The sequence below is a fragment of the Phalacrocorax carbo genome, chromosome 21 (genome assembly GCF_963921805.1).
Source record: "Phalacrocorax carbo chromosome 21, bPhaCar2.1, whole genome shotgun sequence".
Taxonomy (NCBI): domain Eukaryota; kingdom Metazoa; phylum Chordata; class Aves; order Suliformes; family Phalacrocoracidae; genus Phalacrocorax; species Phalacrocorax carbo.
Genome location: NC_087533.1, coordinates 2106461 through 2127887, shown reverse-complemented (window position 1 = coordinate 2127887; position 21427 = coordinate 2106461). Strand labels below are relative to the sequence as shown.

Genomic DNA, 21427 nt, shown 5'->3' with positions numbered 1-21427 from the left:
GGTTGGGGTGGGATTTTTAAAAAATGGGCTTTATACCTCCTCAAGCCAGGCTATCCTGAAACTGTGCCCTCAGGCTAACAGTGCTCCTGATGCGCCTTCTGTTTCAGACAGCGTAAAAGAAGTTTTAGGGTCAGTGTGCTCTTGATTTGCTCCGTGGCTTGTACTGCAAGGAAATATTTTCAGCTTGAAAACATCTGAAGACGCTCTTTGCTATGGTTGTAGAACCCGAAGTTTTAACTGTTGATTCTTGCTTGGTGGCATGACGTTTTCCCTGCGTTTGTATACGGCTCCCTGACTGCTCTTGGTTTCTCAGCCACAGAGAGTCTGGTGTGTTCCAGTTGCACGCCTGTGTAGGAAGGTCTTTTTGATTCGTTTTGGGTGTTTATTTCTCTGTGTATGTGTGTTTGTTTTTATACCTCAGCCTCTGTCTTTTTTCCTTAAATATTGACTGGGGTGGGGGGGTGGAATCCCTTAATTTCCACTAATAATTTTATGAATGCAAGAAAACATCCTTGGAGGACAAAGGTGCTCCCCATCAGTTCCTGCAGGGTTCATGGTCTTGGTGATGTGAGGAAGAGGTCATCATTTACCTTCCTGATTTCGCTGACCAGCAGCACAGAGAGACCTTCCTGCAGCTCTTGTGGCATCGGTGTCATTGTGTCACATCAGATGTCACATAGATCAAGTGTCCCGAGCTCACCTGAGCGACGCCAGGTCCTTGCTGGAGAGCACTGTCCCCTCGCCTTTGCCGGCATAAATGCCGGGGCCGTCTTTCCTAACCTGGATCAGCGAACTGGCTCGCGGAGGCTGCAGGGTTTTTGAGCAGCTGGTCAGGAAGGCAGACTGAAGGAACCCTGCCCGGTTATCGTGACCGGCAGCTGGAGGCTGCTCCAGCGCTGGGTGTGTGATCGCAGGCCAAGCCTTCCCGGATAACGCTTGAGCACAGTTAATGAACTGACTCTTTTGTTCTGTTGTTCAGAAGTTTATGGGCAGCTTATGGTATAAATTGCATGTTACAAGAGACACATTCTTCGTGTTACTGTGTTATTATAAGGGCTTGGAAAATTAGTGTATCATATCCTAGTTATGTATTTTATGCCATTGGAACCAGCTCTCTTTATAAACAAAAAGCAGAGTCCAGGTTGGCTTTACACGCGTAAATATAAATTCATGTTAACTCTATTGACTCAGATGTTGGGCTTAAATGTCGAGCTGCTGTTTTTTCCACCTTCCCTATCTTTCTTCTACTGCACTGGGAAAATTCTTCAGTTTCTAAGCCGATTTATACCCATAACATAACATTGTTATTTGCATAATCACTGAATGTGGCCAGGGGACTTAACGGTGTGGTACTTGCTAGTCTCAGGCCGAATTCATCTCTCTAGTTTTTTGTGTGATGAGAAATTGCTTTCTACCATAACAACCCAAAGCTCCACTTGTCCCTTTATAACTAAGCCGTGATTAGGACCCTCTCCTCCCTCTGTGAAGCAGTAGGCTGTAGAAATTGTGCATCAGACAGGGGCTGGGATTTTTGGGGTCTTTTTTTTTTTTCTAGCCAGCAAGGAACTGGAATCAAAGTATTGTGCTCATTGGACGTTCTATTTTCTGTGGCTTTTTTCTAAAATTTATTTTCTAAGCTGTACAGGAGGACTCTAACCCTGGCTGCCTTTCCCACGCATATTGTATGTGGGATTTTTGTTCTTAAAGAAAGTACATTCCTGAGCCAGTATGCTATTATGTGAGGCTCTGTACCGTACCGCCGCAGCTCCCTGGGCTGAGATCTTTCTGAATAGTAATAAGGCAGTCTCACTGCTGCCTCGCTATAGCAATGTCAAATCCAAACTCAAAGCTGTCAGGTAGTTATCATGCTAATGTTGTCCTCAGTAGCTAACCATTCAGTTTTGCTTGGGGCATCCATTTTTTGTCTCTAAACCAAATGATATCTATGAAAGAAAGTACAAGCGTGGGACTGTTTCGCTGGAAATAGCCACCATCTTTTGGGTGCATTTGATTCATCTGCAGAGAATCAGTGCAAGTCCCTGCGTCTCTTAAAGCCTCACTTAGGAAATCTTGTCCGGGCGTAAGATCAGCCTGCTTTAGAGGTGAATTTTGGTCGCAGTGACAATAATACTGCCGAAGTAGGTTCAAGCTGCTCGCTCCGTGTCTCGGCTCCCGCTTACGAGTTGTTTTACGTGTGAGCTGGAGGTGGTTTTGCTCACATATCTGTGCGCTAGCGAACTTTATTTGAAAACACAGTAGATGAATAGTTAAGAATTTGTTCTTTGTTCCTTCCAGGCTGATCTATGAAACTGTGGTAAATGGATGCCCTGGACTAACTCCTCTATAATGCTCAGCCTCAGAAATGAGAGGTTTCCCTTCACTTGCCAGCTCATGGCAGTGCTTAAGAGTTTTTCTTCTTTTTCTTATTTTTTCCCCCTTTGGAAGGGAGAAGCTGAGAGTAGAAAAAACACATCCTGTGTGGTCTTTTGAAAGAGAAGAATTCACTGCTAACCATGCCATGCAATAAGTACTGGCTAGAACAAGTCAGCATTGACGGGGAACGTGGAAAATGGAATTAAAGTCCTCAACTCAAAAACCGGTACACATGAAAGTATTTTCATTATTGAATGCAGATTTCTTGGACATGGGATTAAGAATGGGCATAGCCAGTATGAAGAGCTTCCCTACTGGAAGCACGTGTTGTTTTTTTCACTGGCTTTCCTCGACCACATTTCACACTTACCATGAGATTTTAAAGGCACTTCTGGCTGGGTGTGTGTTTCTCCACATACCACAGTCCCCAAACTGAGAGCTAAATTAAAAATTCAGTATTAGTTCTAATTACTTCAGCCGTTCCGGCCTTAAGCTACGCCTGCAAGTCAGCCTGTCCTACAGCTCTCCTTTGGCATGTCAGAAAGGGTGTTTCTTCTATCTTTGCAACAGGCATCGAGAAATTTGCAGTAGGTAAGGAGTTAGGTGATGACTTCAATTTAAAAATAAACGTTTAAAAGGTTCAAGTGTTTCTTATTCTGAAAAACATCTTTTCTGATGGATCTCAGAGCTGTTTCTTTGCCCACAGTGGCTCGGTTTGCTGTAATCAGAGTATGCTAGACCATTGCACTCTCAAAGGTGAAATTTATGTGATGCCTCGCTCCTTTCTGAGCGAGGGTGCGTAGCCAGCTTCTGCAGATACAGATGGGTACAGAGGCCTCTTGGGTACGAGAGCAGGAGCTTGTCCTTGGTTTGCAGCTTTGCACAGCCTCTGGGCGGCTGTTAAATGTGCCAGTGCTGCGCTCTGCTGATCAGACCGTGAATAGCACGGATATTAATTCTTAAGATGGTCAACTGGGGAATGCGGAGTTGAGCGGGGTGTTTGTTTATATATTTTAATTCTTTGGTAAAGCTGCTGTAGTATAATGAGCAGATATTTTTGTTTAGGCTGAGATTGGCGGACCTGGGTACATAAACCAGATGCACTTGCTTCTTCATTTTATATGTGTCCAAATATCTTAAGCAGCTCTGAAAAATGTAGCTGAGAAGTGTCAGTGACACAGACATCCTGCAGGAAGGTGCTTAGGGAAGCTCCTTCGCATCCACTAAGTGAATCAGTGGGAAGCGGTACTACGAACAACTCTGCAAATGGTTGCATTTCCATCATATTGCCGCTGTACCTCGACATTTTTGGATGAATATTGTATTTTCATCAATCACCATGCGTTTCTTCCATTCAAAAAAGTGACCCAGTTACAGCCTTCCTGTGCTCAGGTACATTTTAATCCTGTTAGGGATAGTGCTCAGGCAGAGAAATGCTGCAGAATCGGGCCCTTTCATTTGGAGTTATTTGTAGTGGCTTGGACACGGTGACTTTCAGTTTAGCGAAAACGTTTTTCCTTTGCTTTGTTGATTTATTTATTGTGGAGAACCAGGACAGTTGTTACAACATATAAAGTAAGGGTAAAGAGAGCTTGCTTTCCCTGGAGTATGTCAGTGGCTGTGAGTATGAAGCGGAGATGAACCATATTTATTCATCGTTGTGTTCCAGGCTGCTCTTGAGCAGTAACTGGCGAAAGCAGGACGGTGCTAATGGAGCTATCATCTTTTACCTCGTAGTGATCAGGGAATTATTCCTTTTTAATGTTGCAAAGTAAGCTCTGCAAAGACGTTGATGCCGAGCCAGCTTTGTGTACCTAGTTGGTAGCCAAGGTTTGGAATAGCTGTTGGCGTCCTCGTGCGTGAACACCTACTTCAGATACGAACTGTATCTGATATGCTGGCCTCTTCAGTTCATCCTCTCGCTCAAGTTAAGTAGACCAGTACTCGCCACAGAGGAACGACTTTTACTGAAACAACATTTCTGTTTCCTGCTGTTCTTCAATGAAGAAGTAAAACTCTAACAAAGCTTGAGGTTTTGGGGTGGTTTTTTGGTTTTCTTATTTTTTATTTTTTTTTTTTAAACCTCTGGGAGGTTTTGTCGTCCATCCTGCCCCCCCTTCTTCTTTTCTTTTTCCCTCCAAGAAAATCAAGGGGAAATGAAGGTGATGTAAAGGAAAGACTGTCATGGAAACCAACTAGCATTTTGAATCAGCTCTGCCATTTTTAGAAACAAAGCCATGTGCTGAAAGAATCCGGAGCAATCTGGTCCCTCCAAACTGGTTTTGGTGAGAGACTGATGGTGGGAAGAGACATAAATGTTGCTGCTTTTCTAATAGTTATCCTTGCTTTGTGTTAACTTTGGATGAAGAGTAAATTTCCGCCTTCAGAAACCCTGCTTGAATTCAGCAGCCTGGGTACTTGCTGACCTGTCAAGTGCTGGGCTGTGTCCATTCCTGTATATGGTACCTCCCCCGGGTTTTGTAGTAGTGTTGTGGGAAACCAGTTCAGCAGGAATGGGATTGCTGGAGCTTGGTGGGATTCCACCCTTTCTCCTCTTCTGCACCCCAGTGTAAGGCTGTGGCAGCAGGAGGGGACTGCGGGGTTTGCATAGGTTCAATATTCTCCGCTACTGAGGACACCACAGTGGAAACTTTATCACATCGTGTTCACTGGACTCTTTTCTTCAATTTTACGTGTATTTTCAAATTGTGTTACATTTCTGGATGTGAGGGAGACAGGTTGACATGTTTTCTGATAAATGCAACGAGACTTTTTAGAAGAAAATCCTTCCATATTACGCAGTGGAGTTGTTAGACATAAATTATTTATGACTAAGGTTTTGTGTGCTAGAGAGCACAAGTCTGGAGTTTTCCAAGTCACGTCTATAAAGACCAAAAATTGCAAACTTGGGTGCTTCAAGCCGGACGGCCTGATTTGTAAGAGCTCTCGGACTCTCAGGGAGCCTGGCAGCAACGCTTGAAAATTGGACAAGTGATGTAGGTGCTCCAGGGTTCCTCCTGACACCCACCGAGCCAACGGCTGTGGTGGTTTAAAGACAGAATGACTGTCCATCGGGGGGTGGGACAGACAGGCAGCCCTTCTCCCAAAACTGCTCAGAGCAAAGATTTTAGTGGTATCTCCCTGCCTCGCGTTCGATGTGTCTGTTATAAAATACTGAAGTTCTCAAATATTGTCCCAGCTGCTACTTATGTGAGGAGTCTTCAGCAGGCTTTTGGTAGGAGAATGTCTTGGTTCAGGGGAGGCTGGTGAAGTGGTGTTGCTCAAAAGCCTTCCCCTAAAGCCTAGAAGGACCGAGGGTCCCGATCAAGTCAACCGACTGCATTCTGGATCGAGTCCTAATTTATTTACCCAGTTTTGGACCGAAGCAGATTGATGCAGCAGTGCCAGTATGCTGTGAAAAATTGGACTAAATAATTTGCGTTAACAGATTTGCTATGCAATTACGAGGTTTCCACAGAACAGCGACGCACAGAAAACAGGGAAGTGAGGAGCAACTGATGGTGCTAGCTGGCTAATTTTGAGATGGAAGTAATTAGACTGTTTCAAAATGATTTTAAAAATTAAAGTACTGTGACACAAAACACAAAAGGCGACAAATCTCATTTGGAGTGTTTTGTTTGTATTTTGAGAGAGGGCAATCTAGGGTGACGTTTTGCGTGCCAGGTGGTGGATCAAAACAGGTACAAACTAGTGGCGAATAAAGTGTGGTTTTATGTAGCTATGCCTCTTTGGTTTAAATGGAAAGTAGTTGCAGTTAATTTTTGAGTAATACTGTTTCTAAAATTGCAATATGCTTCTTTTTTGCTTAGCTATCTATTCACCAAGTTTTTTTCTGGTCTTAGTACCTCATACTAGACGTTTTAGCTTGCGCAAGATCACCATTCTGCCCTTTATCCTCAACTGTGAGCCTTGGGCGAGATCGTCGTTCTGCAGCAGAGTCCAAAGAGCTCAGGTCTGACTGGGAGAGCAACCGAAGTTAATTACTGTATCGCAGCTCATTGTAGTCCATCTAACGGATACATGCTGTTGGACCCGGGAGAGGCCGATAGCTCCTTCCAGCATGATCCGGACATAACTCAACTCGGAGGAAGGGGTAATACAGCTTTTTCAAAGAGAGATGCTGGCATTTAAGTCTCCTGGAGGGTGTGAGTTTTGCCTACGCTGCTTTGAGTCAGATCCAGGGCAGTCTCTACCCACTGCTGCAAACTGGCTCGAAGCCCACGTTTTTCTGTCAGATTTGTTTATCCATTTTTACATCCCACCAGCTTCTACTGCTGATGGAGAAGAAAAATTATTTTTCTTCCTACGGAAATTCTGTTCCTTAGAAAATTAAGGCAAGCACATCCAGCTTTGCCTAAAAGCATCTTACAGGAATGGCACAATTATTACTGTAATTAGTTATTTTCTTATGCAAAAGACCTGTAAGTTTTATTAAATTGGTGATCCTTTTAATGTTAAAATTCACTATGAGACTCTCAAGTGTCCTATTACATACTGAAGTAATTGTGTGCTTAGTAACAGTCAGTCAGCCAAGGATAGGTTTATTTAAGGATATAAATATTGTCCTTGTTTTTCTTCAGCTAGTGGGTGTGCGTGTTCGGTACAGCTGTGGGACAAAGGAGTGAAAGCATTGCTTATGTGCAGGGCTCTGAAAGGCGCAACTGTGAGAGCGAGTGTCCTGGCTTCGGATTTACCCAGTAACGATGAAAGGGGGGAGCTCGCTCATCATTGCCGCAGCATCCCTTTTCCAAGGGTGCTGGAAATAACAGGACTTTGGGTGCAGAGAACGTGCTCTGCTCAAGTCCTGCGCGAGCCGCAGTGATGTCGGTTGGATGAATGCAGCCGTCTGCGATGTACGTCTGCGTCTGAGCCAGGCTCGTCCCCTGTTTCAAGGGAGAGATAGAGACTGCCGCGACATGGTTGCTTTTGTCCTAATCCAGTCGTCTGAAGTAGGTGAACTGGACCCAAAGTGCCCCTTTATCTCTGGTGACTATAAAAGTAGCCTGGGGTGGGTAACAGAGTTGTAGCTGCGTACCTCGTGCCTGCCTGGAGTTGAATGAGGTGAATCACTCCCTCTGTTCCCTTGCTGTTAGCTAATGCATATAGGCATGGTGAATGGTTTTGACTTATTTACTGCAGCTCTTTATGATGTGGCGAAGCACATGTAAATTTGACCCGCATCAAGCTAAAATGAGAGCTTCGGGGAGGAGAGAAGAAAGATTCCCCTACTGTTCGTCCCGTATGTGGGCTGCTAGCTTGAATTGTAATTGTGTGGCTCAAGTTTTAGGGGCGAGGACCAAGTTGTTTCCCTGTTTTACATTGCAGTCTGCAAGTGTATTCTGTGATAAGTAACGGCTTTGGGGCTGATGAGCTCTGTTCAGAGAGCTTTTGGTGGACCGGGTTAGAAGCACGTTGGTGCTGATCATCTGGACCAGGGAACTCATCTGTTTACTCCTGTCATAAGAAAATTGATTTTTTTGTCCCAAACCTGTAAGAGAGGGGATACTGAAGCACCTCTCTTCCTCTTGCTTGAGCATTCGCTACTTTGGACATGGTTCATGTTTTGTAGTGCATTGTATAAAGCAGAAAAAAGGCTCATTCTGCCGGTCTCGCCCACGTCACTAAGGAGCGCTCTCTGGCCAACATCAGGGACCGTATTTTTCTCCTCTGGCTCTGTGAGATCTGTGCTGGTCTTCCCATTTGATCACTGCTCCCTTCATAAAAGCCTTACCTAAAACCCCTCGTTCCTCTAGAGCTCAGGGCCTGGTACAGCACAGCAAGAGAAACACGCGGTACTCGGTGATTGAGTCCCTGGGGATGGTGAACATCCCCCGGCACAGCTCACGGCTTACGAAAAAGCAGCTGGAGGAAGGAGAGGATGGGAAAGCACGACAGAACAAATGAAAAGAGGGAGATTGGAGTCCTGGCCTCACTGAAGTAAATGAATTTTAGTGATCAAGGAATGTTAATACGTTAATGCACTCATACTAATATCTTCAAACATCTTTTTTAAAAGCTCACCTCCCACATGCAAGCAGCTCTGTCATTAACTTGATTTTCCACTGTATGAGCTATCCAGCTTCTTCCAGTGCCTCTGCCTGAGCCTAAGTGCACAGATGTTTGGAAAATCAAATGCTTATTGAGGAGTCTAAGTATGGAGTTTAGGAATGTATCTTAGACTCCTACCTCTGAAAGTCTCCTCTTTAGAAACCAGAAGTAGTAATGAATAAAGGACTGGATCTCGCAGTTATTACTAAGAATTAGCAAGGCTCAGCAGGGTTCAGGAAGAGATAATCACAGATTGTAATCCCGAGGTTCAGTTTTCCTCACTTCCCTTGTTAAAAAGGTAGGAGTATAACTTCTAGCATGTATGAGCTTTGAGCTGTGTCTGTACATATATGTAAAAATACGCGGCGCTGCTGAGCGGGTGGTAGTCCACAGCAAGCAGCCACATTCTAAGTTCCTTGCTTTTTCTTCTTTTCTGCAGGCGAGAGGTGCCGATATCCCTGACATTCCAGGAGAGCTGCCGCTCCGGACCTGCGGCAGCACAGCAAGTATGAAAGTGAAGAATGTGAAAAAGTAAGAGCAGTGTTCTCTGATTTTCCTGTCTTTGCTGGGCTTCTGGTTTTCATGTCCTGGGTTTTAGCTATTGTGCCACAATACAACTAGGGCATTCGGCAACTATTTTTGATAGTATCTGCACCTGAGCCACCAAAATGCATGTGAAATGAAGTAAATTATAGCTAATGTAGTCTAAAGCCAGGGGCATGAGAGGTTTTGTTGGTGCTCTCACCTGTTTCTGGCCATAGAAGCAAAGCTTATTAGAGTTTTGAATGTCACTGTTACTGTATTTCTAATTTTTTGTGATTTCTTCGTGAAATGGATTATCTTAAAAAAAAAAAAAAGGACATATATAAAAAAAGAAAACCTAAAGAGAAGCCCAGGCAATGTATAAATGAGGTAATTTTCCCTGTTTCCCTATGCTCTGGGAAGCTAAACCAGGACAAGTGGGTGGCCTAGATATATTTCCTTAATGATATTTTTTCTCTTTTCCTTCTTTTGCATTTTGCCCTGTACCTCTTCATTTGAATGGGTTTTGCACAATTTTTCTTTCTCGGGGGTATTTTTTCCTTCTCTGGTCTCCCAGTTTTTTTTTTCCCTGTGGCCTTACACTATTCCCTCTCATTCTCTCCCCGAGAATGCAAACCAACTTATTATGCTTGCAGCTAAGGTTTCAGACCTCTAACCTGCAAAGGGGATCAAAAGTAATCAATATTACTTGACTTGTTTTTGCTCAGAATGCTGACTTGAGGACCAGAAGTCCCTGCTATTGATTGCCCTGTGCATTCAGATCACCTCTCTGTAGTGCTCTGATGCTGTAAGGGAAATGGCTCTTTGTTCTAGTGCTGAGCAGCCAGATGCTGCATCTCACTTCCCACTTATATTCCCGTGGGAAGAGAGAGCTAGATAATGACAATCTCATTGGCTCCCCACCAGAAATATCTATAGGAGTCTATAATAGCTTCAGCAGAAGCACGAGCATGCTGCAGAGCCAGAGGATCTCCCGGTCAGCCATCACTGTAGCTGGAGACACTTGGGAATAATTATGCCTCACTTTTGAATTTTAAAAAGGCAAAGGATAAATAGCGTTTGTTCTGCACCCTCAGATACATCAACCCGGGACTGATGGGCTGTGATGCCTTTCACAGGTAAAGTTCTGCTTTCCTACGTGTCTCGTGTAAGGCTGTTTATTTTGCACTGCAACGATGCATTTGTAAAGGTAGAGCGGCTTCTCCCTGCACCCTTTCTTAAAGATGTGGGCTTTGGCATTGGTGAAATGCCACGCAATTCTTGAAGCAGGCAATGATAAAAGCCACTTTGCAATTTCGTTTTCCTTTCTCAGTTCCCTTCTCCACTGTTTTGGTGCATCACATCAAACCACCCCTCTGTCCCCTTGGCTTTAGGATGAGAAAGCCGTCATTATTTTATCTCAGTAGCTGCATTTCGTAGCAGTACTTGATGCTGAGCATTGTTTCAGTGGTTTGCATCTACCTAACGGTGTGCTCTTGATGTGCTTCAGGTTGTCCTTTACAAAGGGTCACTTCCCGAAGATGGCTGAATGTGCCCATTTCCATTATGAGAACGTGGACTTTGGCAACATACAGGTGAGTTTCAGATTTCTTTTATATACACAACATCCTTGTGTTTGGCAGAGGGACCTCCACGAAGGTTTGCTTAGTTGGTTGCAGAATGTTTAGTGATAAGAAGTTAAAGCAATAGAGTCTCTTTAATTGGAATCGCTTCCACGTACTGGGCCAGAATCTGTCCTCAGCCATGTGGCCACCCCTTCGAGGTTGGAGATTATTTAATTTCCACTGGATTGGACTGATGTCACTGTTTTAAGACTGCATGAAATGTTCGTTAATGAGTCGTCTGTAATAACTGCATGCCTATTTTTAGCCTCTGTGTGTGTATCTTTAAACAATTGTGTGAACGTATTTATGTAAATATAAATAATTCGAATTTATCTGTTCTCTTCGTGTTATCTGAGCTCGGCATTATGCGTTGCAGCAGCTGTGTCGTCAGAATACCAGAAATTGCTAGTCAGCCTGAGAGGCTTTTCTAGGAGTGTGGAGGCTTCACTCCTTTGTGATCCAGCCACCAGAAATGTAGGCAGAAGCACTTTTCATTGAGCAGTATCAGGGAGGGCTGAGAACCAAGAATCACCGCTAGTTTCTCATAAGCAGGGCACGTCTTGTTCTGTACTTAGGGAAGCAGGACTGCCTCCAGCATCTGCCAGCCTTGTAGCCAAAAAGAGGTTACAACCTTTTCATTTGTAAAACATTTCCTGTAATAGAGAGTGAATTATTTACAGCCTTTCATGTTTCCGTACTTGACAGTTTTGCAAGCGGAATTATGCATCCGTTTTTTCTGTCTCTGTAAAATTCCCACTGAGGAGGATTTTGGGTCCTATTCGGGGCTCGTATCTACTGTTATTCACACTTAGTGGCTCTAAGTAGGTCCGTTCTGTGGAGCACGGGGTGCGTGTGCATTGTCAGAGACACATACACACAAAGGCAGGGCAAGTTAGACAAAGTAGTGGGCTTAAGAGTGCAAAAAGCTCAGTGCTTCCCGAGCTCTCTGGAAGATGGGCTGCTGGTGCAAACGGGAGCAGTCCTCAGCCTTTGGAAGCAACACTGCTTCTTTATTTTCAATTTCTGTGTATAGGAATAGCGTGACTCATCGATGTCCCTTCCCTATTTTTTGTCTCCTGGTAATCTTTTGATTTGTCACCACTAATTTTTCAGTCATTTTGGAGAGAAGTTTTACATTGGAGTAGGTGTTGAGCAGGTTTCTGTGTACACACTGGTGTTCTTTGCATCGTGTGGTCCCTTGAGTTTTCCTTTCCATCGTTCAGAGATATTCAGCACAATGTGCAAGCTAGAGATTACAGCCTTGGCGTGGCATTAGTATCTAAAGCATTTTGAAGACAAATAATTTAATTCTTTTGTGGGTTTAAGCACTTCTTGGAATGTTTTGAGCGTGGCAGGGCATACTTGTAGGGCTGATATGCTGAGATTTTTGTGTTTGTGAGAGGGACAAGCAAAATCGGATAATATATTCTTCACAGATTTTCTTTACGTTGTTCTGCCAACAAACTTGAAGCGTGCTCTGGTGGGAAGTTTCCCCAAGCAGGAGCCGGAGCCGTCTAGCGCTCACTGCTGTGGTGTCCTTGCTGCACCTACAGCTTTCCATGCTCCCCGGCTCAGTTGTCCTGTGCCTTGTGCCCTCTGGCACAAACCTGCAGCCAGAGGAGTGGTCTGGCTGAAAAACCATAACCAGGGAGGGATAGCTCAGGAAGAAGCAGCAGGGTGGGTTGTTCAGCCCCACCAGGCCCCTGAGATCTTGCCTCTCACGGTGCGTTGTGAGGCCGGGAGGAGAACGGTGGACGACGGCAGCGTGGGAAGCACTGTCGTAAAAGTGTCATCGTGCGTGCCTTGGGGGTGTCAAGTCTGTTTCCACCACTGCTACCTCAGAGAAGTCGTACGCGCTTAAATACTTGTGTACCTAAAGCAAAGCATGTGCTCAGATAAGGCGAATCAGGCCCCAGGTACGAGCTCCATGCCTCTTGTCCCTTCCTTTTCCTAAGCGAGATCTCTGATAGATTCCCACAGTGTAACGACTTAGTAATAAGGATGAAAATATTTGAAGAAGAGAGCTTTGCTGCTGAAATATGGAAGGGTAGGGAATTACAGCACTTGCTTAGCTGAGGACCGGTATTAATGGCAAAATAAATGAATACTATTAATACAGCAGCAGTATTAGCTTACAGACTGAAAAATGGGTTCATATAGGGCTCATACATTTTAATGATGTGGTATTCATTGGTGGCTCCTTTGTGATAACAAGGTAGACTAGGGAATAGCAGTAGGCTGAAGTGACTTGTAAATGACAGCTTGGCACCTAATAGCGAATTGCCAAGTTGCATCTGAGGAGTAGTGGGTGTAAACTCCTTTCAAAATCTATTCACTGTTAAAAATTTGCATAGCAGAAATGCAGTATTATCTGGCTGTGTCAGGAATTGTGTAATGCGTCTATTAACAGCCTGGCCAAATTTCAGATTGTTTTGTAACGTTCATGTCACTTATAGTATGGTCTCATGGTGCAATTGGTATTAATATCTTGGCATTTCACCTCATGAGATCGTTTTAAATTAACTTTCTGTGGGGTGTAAAAAAGGAGTTGCTCTCTTCTTATCCTGGCACCATGCTAACAAAGCTAGGTGCATTTTGGGGTGCTTTTTCTCTTCAGGAATGTTCTGCTGTGCTGCTTTCGACAGCAATGCCTTTTAACCTTATCTGCGTCTGGCCAGCAAGACAGGCGTCGCGGCATCAGCAGGAAATTGCTGGTTTACCAAGCAAAGGTAGTTGATGTCAAAGCTGTAGTTATAGGATGGGCTTTACAGATTGCATCAGTGTCAGAAATTGACTGGTATTTTGCTGAAATACCTTACATTTATTACCACATTTAATTTCTAAGGCTACGCCATTGATTTTTAATTTTACGATGGAAAGCCAGGTTCTGCATAATAGATTTATTTCAGTCTAACATCGGGTAAATCTTTAGGAGTCTTGTTAGCAGGAGCAGAACAGTGGTTCAGCCTCGCTATGGTCTGTATCTCCCAAACGAGGTGTTATTAGGCCATGGCTAGGCTGGGATTACCCAGCATCGGTTAGGTCGCTCTGCTGGCTTCCTTCTCTCGTAAGCTCCGCTGCCTTTCCACACGTCTTGGCTGACATCTGCCTCTGTAGAATGTCAAAACCCAATTCACTGATAGACACGGCAAACCTTGCTTGCACACATACTGCTGTACAGGGCATCTTAGTGTTCAGTTCAGCACCAAAGTATGGCTTTGGAAGTCGTCAGCTTCTTTTTCAGGTCTTATGTGAAGGCAGAAGGGCTCACCGCACATTTAACTTCAGCAGTGCCTAAATCATCCCAATGTAATTTAAAATAATACGTTGACAATCAGTTTCTAAGGCAGCTGATTGAATTTAAGCACGATTTCAGGGTCAGCTAGTTGGAAAAGCTTCCTCTTTAGGGGCTTGTGTTGTTCCAGCGCCGTGCGGTGTACTGCGGGTAGCTGAACACGGAAAGGGTTGATGTGTACGCGCTAAACAGCGCAGCATCTGCCAGACGCTTGAGTTGAAGCTCAATGCATGAGCAGGGCGCGTTCTGCAGATTAGCCCAGGCTAATTTGATTGTGTGTTCCAGGTTTTGTGTTTGAGCTGTAGAGCTGCTCAAGGTAACTCATTCCCACGTAATTTGAGTATCTCAGTACAGCAGTTGTGTCACGTAGCCTCGCTGCCTTTTGAGCTTTAAGGCCTGTTAGTACATGGGAATTGAACTACTTCAACAAAACCTTTGTATCGCTAAGTTAGACAGAAGTAGAATCATTTCCCCCCGATGGGCTGCAAATGTAATTTTACTTTACTTAGTGCAATGTGCCATTAACATAAACAGGAGAAATAGTGATTAGGTATTCCGTAAATATCTTTACTTCCTGCCAGAAACAGACTTTGTTCTTCACTTGAAAGAATTAAGATATTTTCTTTAGTTGAGTAGGTTTTAGTAATGGAATATGGAGAGCTGATCAGCTCTGTGCTTCCCAGATAATATTCTCTGCTGCCTGAAAACCACGTCGGTACAGGGCAGAAAGTGCTGTAATGCACATTCATTTGACACAGATTTGCCCCTTCGAACAGCACGGTCGGTCTGTCTGCGTTTGCGTTGATGGAGCCGCCTTCTAAAAATAAACCGCCGTCGGAACAGGAGCAGATTACGGCGCATGGAAGAACCTCTCCTTATCTGTTAAGCTTCGGCACTGCAAGCGGTAGGAGCACGTTATCAGTGGTAAAGGAAGTATTTGAACCAGAATCGCTTCCGCCTGCAGAGGCATCAGCTGCCAGGAATTCCTGTTAGGAGCTCAGCAGCATTGTTTGCTCTTTGAATGCCTTTGGCAAGCTGCAGCCTTCCAGCCAAGCTGATGGGCTGCCTTTCAGTGGTGGCTGTGGTCTGCGCCTGCAATTGCATTTTCCTGTTGTGCCTTAAGAGTTAGAAGCGTTGCAAAGAGCAGTTCAGTTCTCCTGGTGCCTTTTGTCAGCAAAGCCTGCCGAGAAAATATTTTTCGGGGTCATCTTCTTTTGGTTTGCCTTTTTTTCTTTTATTTAATAATACTCCAGGGAAGGGGGTGCAGAGGGCAAGTATGGTTGTGAGGGTGTCTGCGTTAATCATAGAGTAAATTTGTTCCTGAGGTGGATTGCAAAGGAAACAAAAATGGTTAAAGCCTGACCAGATGCCCTCATCTGGAGTTAACTGGGGTAGTTTGAGATGCTTGTGCCGCAGCTAAAAGCAGTCCTCTACAGAGATCAGCTTGGAAGTAACAGGAGCGGAGGAGTGCTGCCTGATCTGTGCCTGTGTGAAGTCGGACAGCTTAGCTCCGATCTCCTTCCATCAGTGATTTTAAACTAAGCCTGCTTGCTGCCTTCAGTGTAGGAGGGCTTGTTCATTCCCCCAGCTCTTCTGTGGGCATGATAATTTTCAGTATCTTGGCAGTCGTGAGCAGCTACAGGCTGTAATATCTTCATTTATTCTGCTCATTTGCAAAGTGTTTAAAAAGAAAAAAAATATTTATTTTAAAAAGCAAAACATGAAACAGCAGTTCCCCTGCCCCAACCTCTTTTAAAAGATGGAAATACATAGTGCAAACCACAAACACTGGCCTGAATTTTGCTCTGTAGCGCTGCTATGAAAGACATTTTTGCTGGGTTTTGCTTTGTCTTTACGAATACATGAGTGGCCATGGCATGCAGAGCCATGTTGCATACGAAGTGGTGCTTCCTTTTAGCCTTTCATCTCTGGGTGCTGTTAATCTCCCCCCCCAAATGACTTTGCCATATCCTGGTACGTTATGTTCCCCTTCATTAGACCAAGGGCTTCCCCTCCCGTTCCCTCTCTTTTCCATATGGTTTCTTTACTATTGCCTTCTGAAGTGGTAGGGGGAGATGCTGCAAAGGCTGCTTTAAGGACGTGGGTATATAAAAACAAGTATGTTAATAGCGTAGGTGGAAACTGCTTCTCTTAACTTAATAATTCCAGCCACAACTCCCTGAAAATTGGAACAGCCTTCTGCCAAGGTCAACAGATTTTAAAAATTTGGAGTCTCTAGGCCAAGCTTCTCGTTGCCAATAAAGTTAGGAAAATATTCAAGTAAGTTCACCTCAGTTTTTGGATTCTTCTATTTCCTGGTCTTGCATCCAACTTGCCACTAACTCCTCAGAAAAATTCTTCCCTGGAACAAGATCATACCTGTGAAATTCCAGCTTGCTTGGTTTTCTTCCAGTGAAACAGGGAGAAATCCAGCGTGGGTTTTATAGTGGAAGGGCGACTTCAGGTATGGAGAATATCCCTCCACGCAACCTTTCCTGTTCCTGCTCGCACATTTGCTCCTGGTTTTACAGCTGCTGTTCGCTGCGGAGGAAGCGAACGGCCCGATTAGTGATCCAGCTTGAATGGGCAGGGTTCGCGTCGATTGTCCACCAGTTATTAAAGCCTGCTCAGAAAAGTGGCAGGATATAATTTCAAGGCTAAGCAGGTCCTTGTGTTGAAGGTCTTTGTGATCCCCTGAAGAAAGAGGGGTGATTGCTGATGTGAGCTGTGGGGGGGGTACGTGCTCAGGGGAGCTTTTTGGTAAGGGGGAGCTGTCTGTCTGTCTGTCTTGCTGTCTGCCAGAGGAGGCGCGTGCTCACCTGTATTTGGAGGTGTAACACTGAAATGTATGTGAACAGCCAGCTTCAGTCTGCTGTGGGCTTATGCTGACGTTCCCGTGGGGCTTCAGCAGCTAAGTCATTCTTAAAGCATATTCTACACTTTGCTTTCACCTTTCTCCCTTTGGCTGACAATTACTGACATCAATAATTTATAAATGTTTATCTTTATAAATTGTAAATTGTCTGACATTACTCAACTGGCTGGTTATTGAATTGCCTGTCGTAGGGAGGAAAGGTTTTTCTGTTAGTAATTGTCCAGATGAGCTCTCCGGTTCCATGCATGTCCTTTATTTTAAGCCGATCATCCAGGAGTATAAATGGAAGGGTAGACTATAACCTACAAACAGTTGTTCAAAGCAAATTATATTTTACCTGTAGTTTCAGTTGAACGGGTATTTCTGCTTTTTTTCTTCTCCTTCGCCTCTGGATGTTTTATGAGTTAATATAGGGACGATCGCTTCTCCAGTAGGCGGGAGAACAGACCCAGCGCCGTGTTTCTGTGTCTGGGACGGAACGGCACACTGCTGTGCCCCATTAGGAAAGTGCTCTGAGTATTGCCCGCTTCGTGTGTTTCTTCTCTGCCTCCTCAGTATATCACTGTGCAAATCTGGGTGGGCGTTTTCTCAGACTTCAATACCGTGAGATAGGTATCTTCCCTTACGCACGTGCTGAGCACTGGCGGGCCAAGACGGCTTCAGGGAAATCTGAGCATACTTGGCTCCTCTTTGCAACCGAGGACTTGTGGCGCTCCAGTTTGAAAACGTTGACCTCCTGCAGGAATCCAGCTTATTTTTTCTTCTTCTGCATTTAACACTGAAAATACAGCAAACTTGTTTGGGGATTTTCAGTCTTTATTGGTGCATAGTGGCTATTTGATGGCATGAGTAAATCTTGAAAGTGACTGTAATAAGCCCAGCTGTTAACTTTGGCATTGACCTCCTGCTGTTTGCCACCATCATAAATCATCTTTAGCAGCGTGTCACAGAAATGAATAAAAACTGGAACAGAGTTGTGTTGGAAAATTTTTTGTCCCTGAGGTTTAATGACCTGAAAAAAACAGAAAGATGTATTATATGTAGAATTAAAATATATTAAAAATTTGAAAAGAATCCGTGAGCTCCAGAAAAATAATCCCTATTTTACTAGTGTTTCATACTTTGAAAGAGGATTAAAAGCCTTATATTTTTGTATATAGTAAGCCAAACTGTTGAGAGGAATGGTGTTAAAATGCAGCATAGCATTGTACTCCTGGATCTGCCAGCGTGCCAAGCTGGTGTGATTTTAATAACTAGCAAACTTCATGTTGATGTGATCCCTCAGATTTACAGAAGCAAGGGCGTGTTTTTATTCTCCAGTGGAGGTTTGTCACGCCAGTGGACGTATTAGCTGTTAAACCAAACATCGCTGGGAACATTTACATTTTGTGTTTACTGTACCTGCTTGCAAAAAGGGTAGTTTGTTTAGTTTGTGCCTGCGTGCCAGAATTTTGAGGTTTGATGACAGAGTTGGCAGCTCAGGGATAGCGAGTTAGGCTGCGAGTTTTTAAACTGTTCATTCATTAGCTTAGGTTTCCGATGGTGTGTGTGTACCTTTGTCCTGTAGTTATAAACGTTTTCATTGAACCTGGTGAGGAGGTACGATAGGATATAGCCTGATCTCGCAAAACCGGTATTCCTGACCGTCTCGGCTTTGAGGCCTCTTGCTGGTTAAGGCGTGTGGGTTTGAGCAGACCAGATACACCCCATCGATGTGGCCAGGTGTGCTCTGTGTCCCGGAACCCCGCGGAGACCGTGTGCTGGGGATGGTTGCGTGATCTGGTTTGCAGTCTTTGAAAATCAACACTGCTTTCCCGTCTGCCTCACTCAGTACTGTCACCCCACACAAGGGCACGTGGTGGGGGGAACTCAGGATTGTTCTCTCTACAAAATCAGGGAAGGGTTGTCTGTGCGTACTTAGGAAGAAGCTTGTCGCTGCACTCGCGCTATGAGAATCTACCCTGCGAGGCAGGAAAATGCAGGGGAAAGCACTTGAACTAATGGTATTTAGATACTACACGTGAAAATGTTTGCTGTACCGTGACAGGATTCTTAATGCAATATGTGTAGCTGCACGTGTATCAGAGAGGATGTTTCTAGACCTGCTAAGCTGAGGCCCAAGGTTTGTCGTTTGTTTTACTTGCAACAGAGAGGTCTGTGCAGAGGATTTCCTGCAAACGTAAACTTTACCAAGGGCCTGGGTTTAAACAGATTTTTCATTTTAAAAGGGGAAGTATGCACACAGGCACATATTCTCACCCACACGTACCGTTATAATGTCCAGAAGGCATTTGAACACGTTTGCGGACTTTGATGGGTTTGTTATTGTATCCCGTGCCGTGGTGTGTGAGCAGAAGATGGAGGCTTCTGCTTCCGTGTCCTGCAGGCAAGGCTCTGACCTTCTGCCCTCCTGGGCGTCCGTGCCAAAAAGCTCTTTGATCTCCACTGAGGATTCCAAAGAGATCAATTGCGTATTTCCTCTGACTTTTCATTTCTGGCTATTTTGTCAACAGAATCTGCAAATTCGGGTTGCTCTTTTCCTGGTGAAGCAGTGTAAAATCGAATGTTTCCATTATACATCACGTGGCTGTACGGTTGCAGGGTTTTTAAATAAAATACTTAAATGAAGAACCATGTGATGCTCTTACTGCCTCTTCAAGACTCCCTCTCCGAAAGTGCAACTTCTTTTGTCTCTCTTGAATCTAACTGAGCAAACTTTGATTCTGCTAAGCAGTTCTTTCCATCTCTCTACCGTATGAATGCAAGAAACATGAATAAAAACCAAATGGCTTGCTATGGGACACACCTTACGGTGCAAGACCGTCCCCATCACCCTCCTAAATTTCTTCATTTCGAATATTTAATCTCCCAGAAGGAGCTTCTATGGGAAGCCCGTTTAGGTCTGCATACATATGTCTAAAGCCCTGCCAAATGTTTCTCTGGACGATCAGGGATCGGTTTGTGAGTTGCAGTCGGAGCTGAACGCCTCTAACTACAGCTTTTGGCACCATCACACTCAGAATTATGTCAGTAATCATTCAGAGGGAAGGCTGTTGCCTAAGAGATACCCACAAATCCACTATTATAACAAGTTGGAAATAAAAAAATATAGTGCCATATACTTTATGTGTGTTCAGGATCCATGAACCTGCCTTAAAATTAATTCTGTTCTATTGGAAGACTGATGAACCTTATAAATATCAGGATAAAACAAATTGCCTGGAAAAATGAGCTTTTTGGGTAGGTGGTACTGTCTGGTCCTGCCAGTTCATGCTTAGATACTAACAAAAATTCTTTTAACTTACCTTGAAATTCGGCATAGCTATATAATTGATCTTTACGGTGCGTGAGTGTTAAACTTATTTATTGCAAGTATGACATGTCAAAACATTCAGGCTTTAAAATAACTGATTTTGGAACAAGTTCCCATTTACCAGCTTGAAGTAGTTCAAAAAACCAAAACAACTTCTGTTATTTTTACAGCGTGAGTCCAGGAATTTACTTTGAAATGCTGCTAAATTATTAATAATTCTGCATAGGCCAAGTCCTACAGTGATTATAGGTGTAGCAATCCTGGAGGGGGCAGGGAACCCACTGGGAGCTGGAGCCTCGGGGTAGGAAGGATTTGCAGGAAAGAAGGGGAAGTGTCACACCAGGACAAGGGAGCTGCCTTGCTGCGGTGCGGGAAACTCGGGGTTATTTAGGTGTAGTGAAGGTGTGAGTCTTGAGAAGCGTCAGGGCCTGGTGCAGAGTCCCCCTCCACGCATCTCTTCTTGTGGCTCGAGGTTTGATTTAATGTCAGGTCTTGCCATTTGTTTTAAAACGAAATAAAAGCTAGATTGCGTTTGGAAACTTTTTGGAGAAGTGAGCTTTTAGGCTAGCGCATGCGTTTTGAATTATTAATGCATTTTAGCAGCACCACTAGAGCTGTGATGTGCACTTTGAATACACCCCAGATAAGCTGTGCTGGTTTTTATTTCCCCTGGTACATGGTCCCTACGTTTCTCTGAACTCTTTTAAGCCTCCCTATATCCCTCACTTTCTAGCTACTTTAAACTAAGTGGAGTCCAAAGTAAGCAGAAGATCTCTTTAGAGCTGGTTGGCGTTGATGCTGAATCAGAGGGTGCAGTGAAGCTTTTGTCCTGGAGTGCTGCTTTCCTCTCACCACTGGCTCTAACTTTTCTTCCCTACCTGATATCCTAAAGAGTAAGAACGTGGGCCATTCATCAGCTCTCTTAGAGACAGTCCGGAAAATAACGTTCCAATTTTCTATTAAGATTTGAAGATAAATGAGGAGAGAGGGAAGACTTGGACTTTTAACAACAAAATACCCCCGTACTCTAATAATTCTTTGTTGTGTATCATATAGATGAATTTTTTATGTTCCCCTTGAAAAACAATTAAGATGTGGATGATGTACTACGTTTTCTTTTGGGGTTATATGTGTACGTGTCTTGCAAGTTGCTCGATCAGATTAAGGCTAAAACAGCCACTGTAAACCCAACTACATCTGCAGCAGTAGCAATAATACTAAATCTCATTGCTACCATAACGTGCCCTTGAATTAAAGAGTGCGACAACGGCACAGGTCTCCCATAGGGCCTCCGCTGCGTGCGCTACCCCAGTGCTCCTCAGAGAGGTCATTCACGTTTCAGTGCGCTCGTTCTG

General features: G+C 44.2%; 1 protein-coding gene across 3 annotated transcripts in view; it reads left to right on the top strand.

The window, feature by feature from the left end:
* Positions 1 to 21427, top strand: part of ARHGAP32 (Rho GTPase activating protein 32) — a 261791-nt gene that overhangs the window by 108073 nt on the left and 132291 nt on the right. For 2 of the 3 annotated variants that reach the window (XM_064470921.1, XM_064470919.1), the window contains 3 exons: positions 8882 to 8973; positions 10062 to 10103; positions 10475 to 10559. In XM_064470921.1, coding sequence (XP_064326991.1) covers positions 8882 to 8973; positions 10062 to 10103; positions 10475 to 10559 — 219 coding nt within the window. The remainder of the gene's footprint in view (positions 1 to 8881; positions 8974 to 10061; positions 10104 to 10474; positions 10560 to 21427) is intronic. The other variant, XM_064470920.1, reaches the window with a different exon arrangement.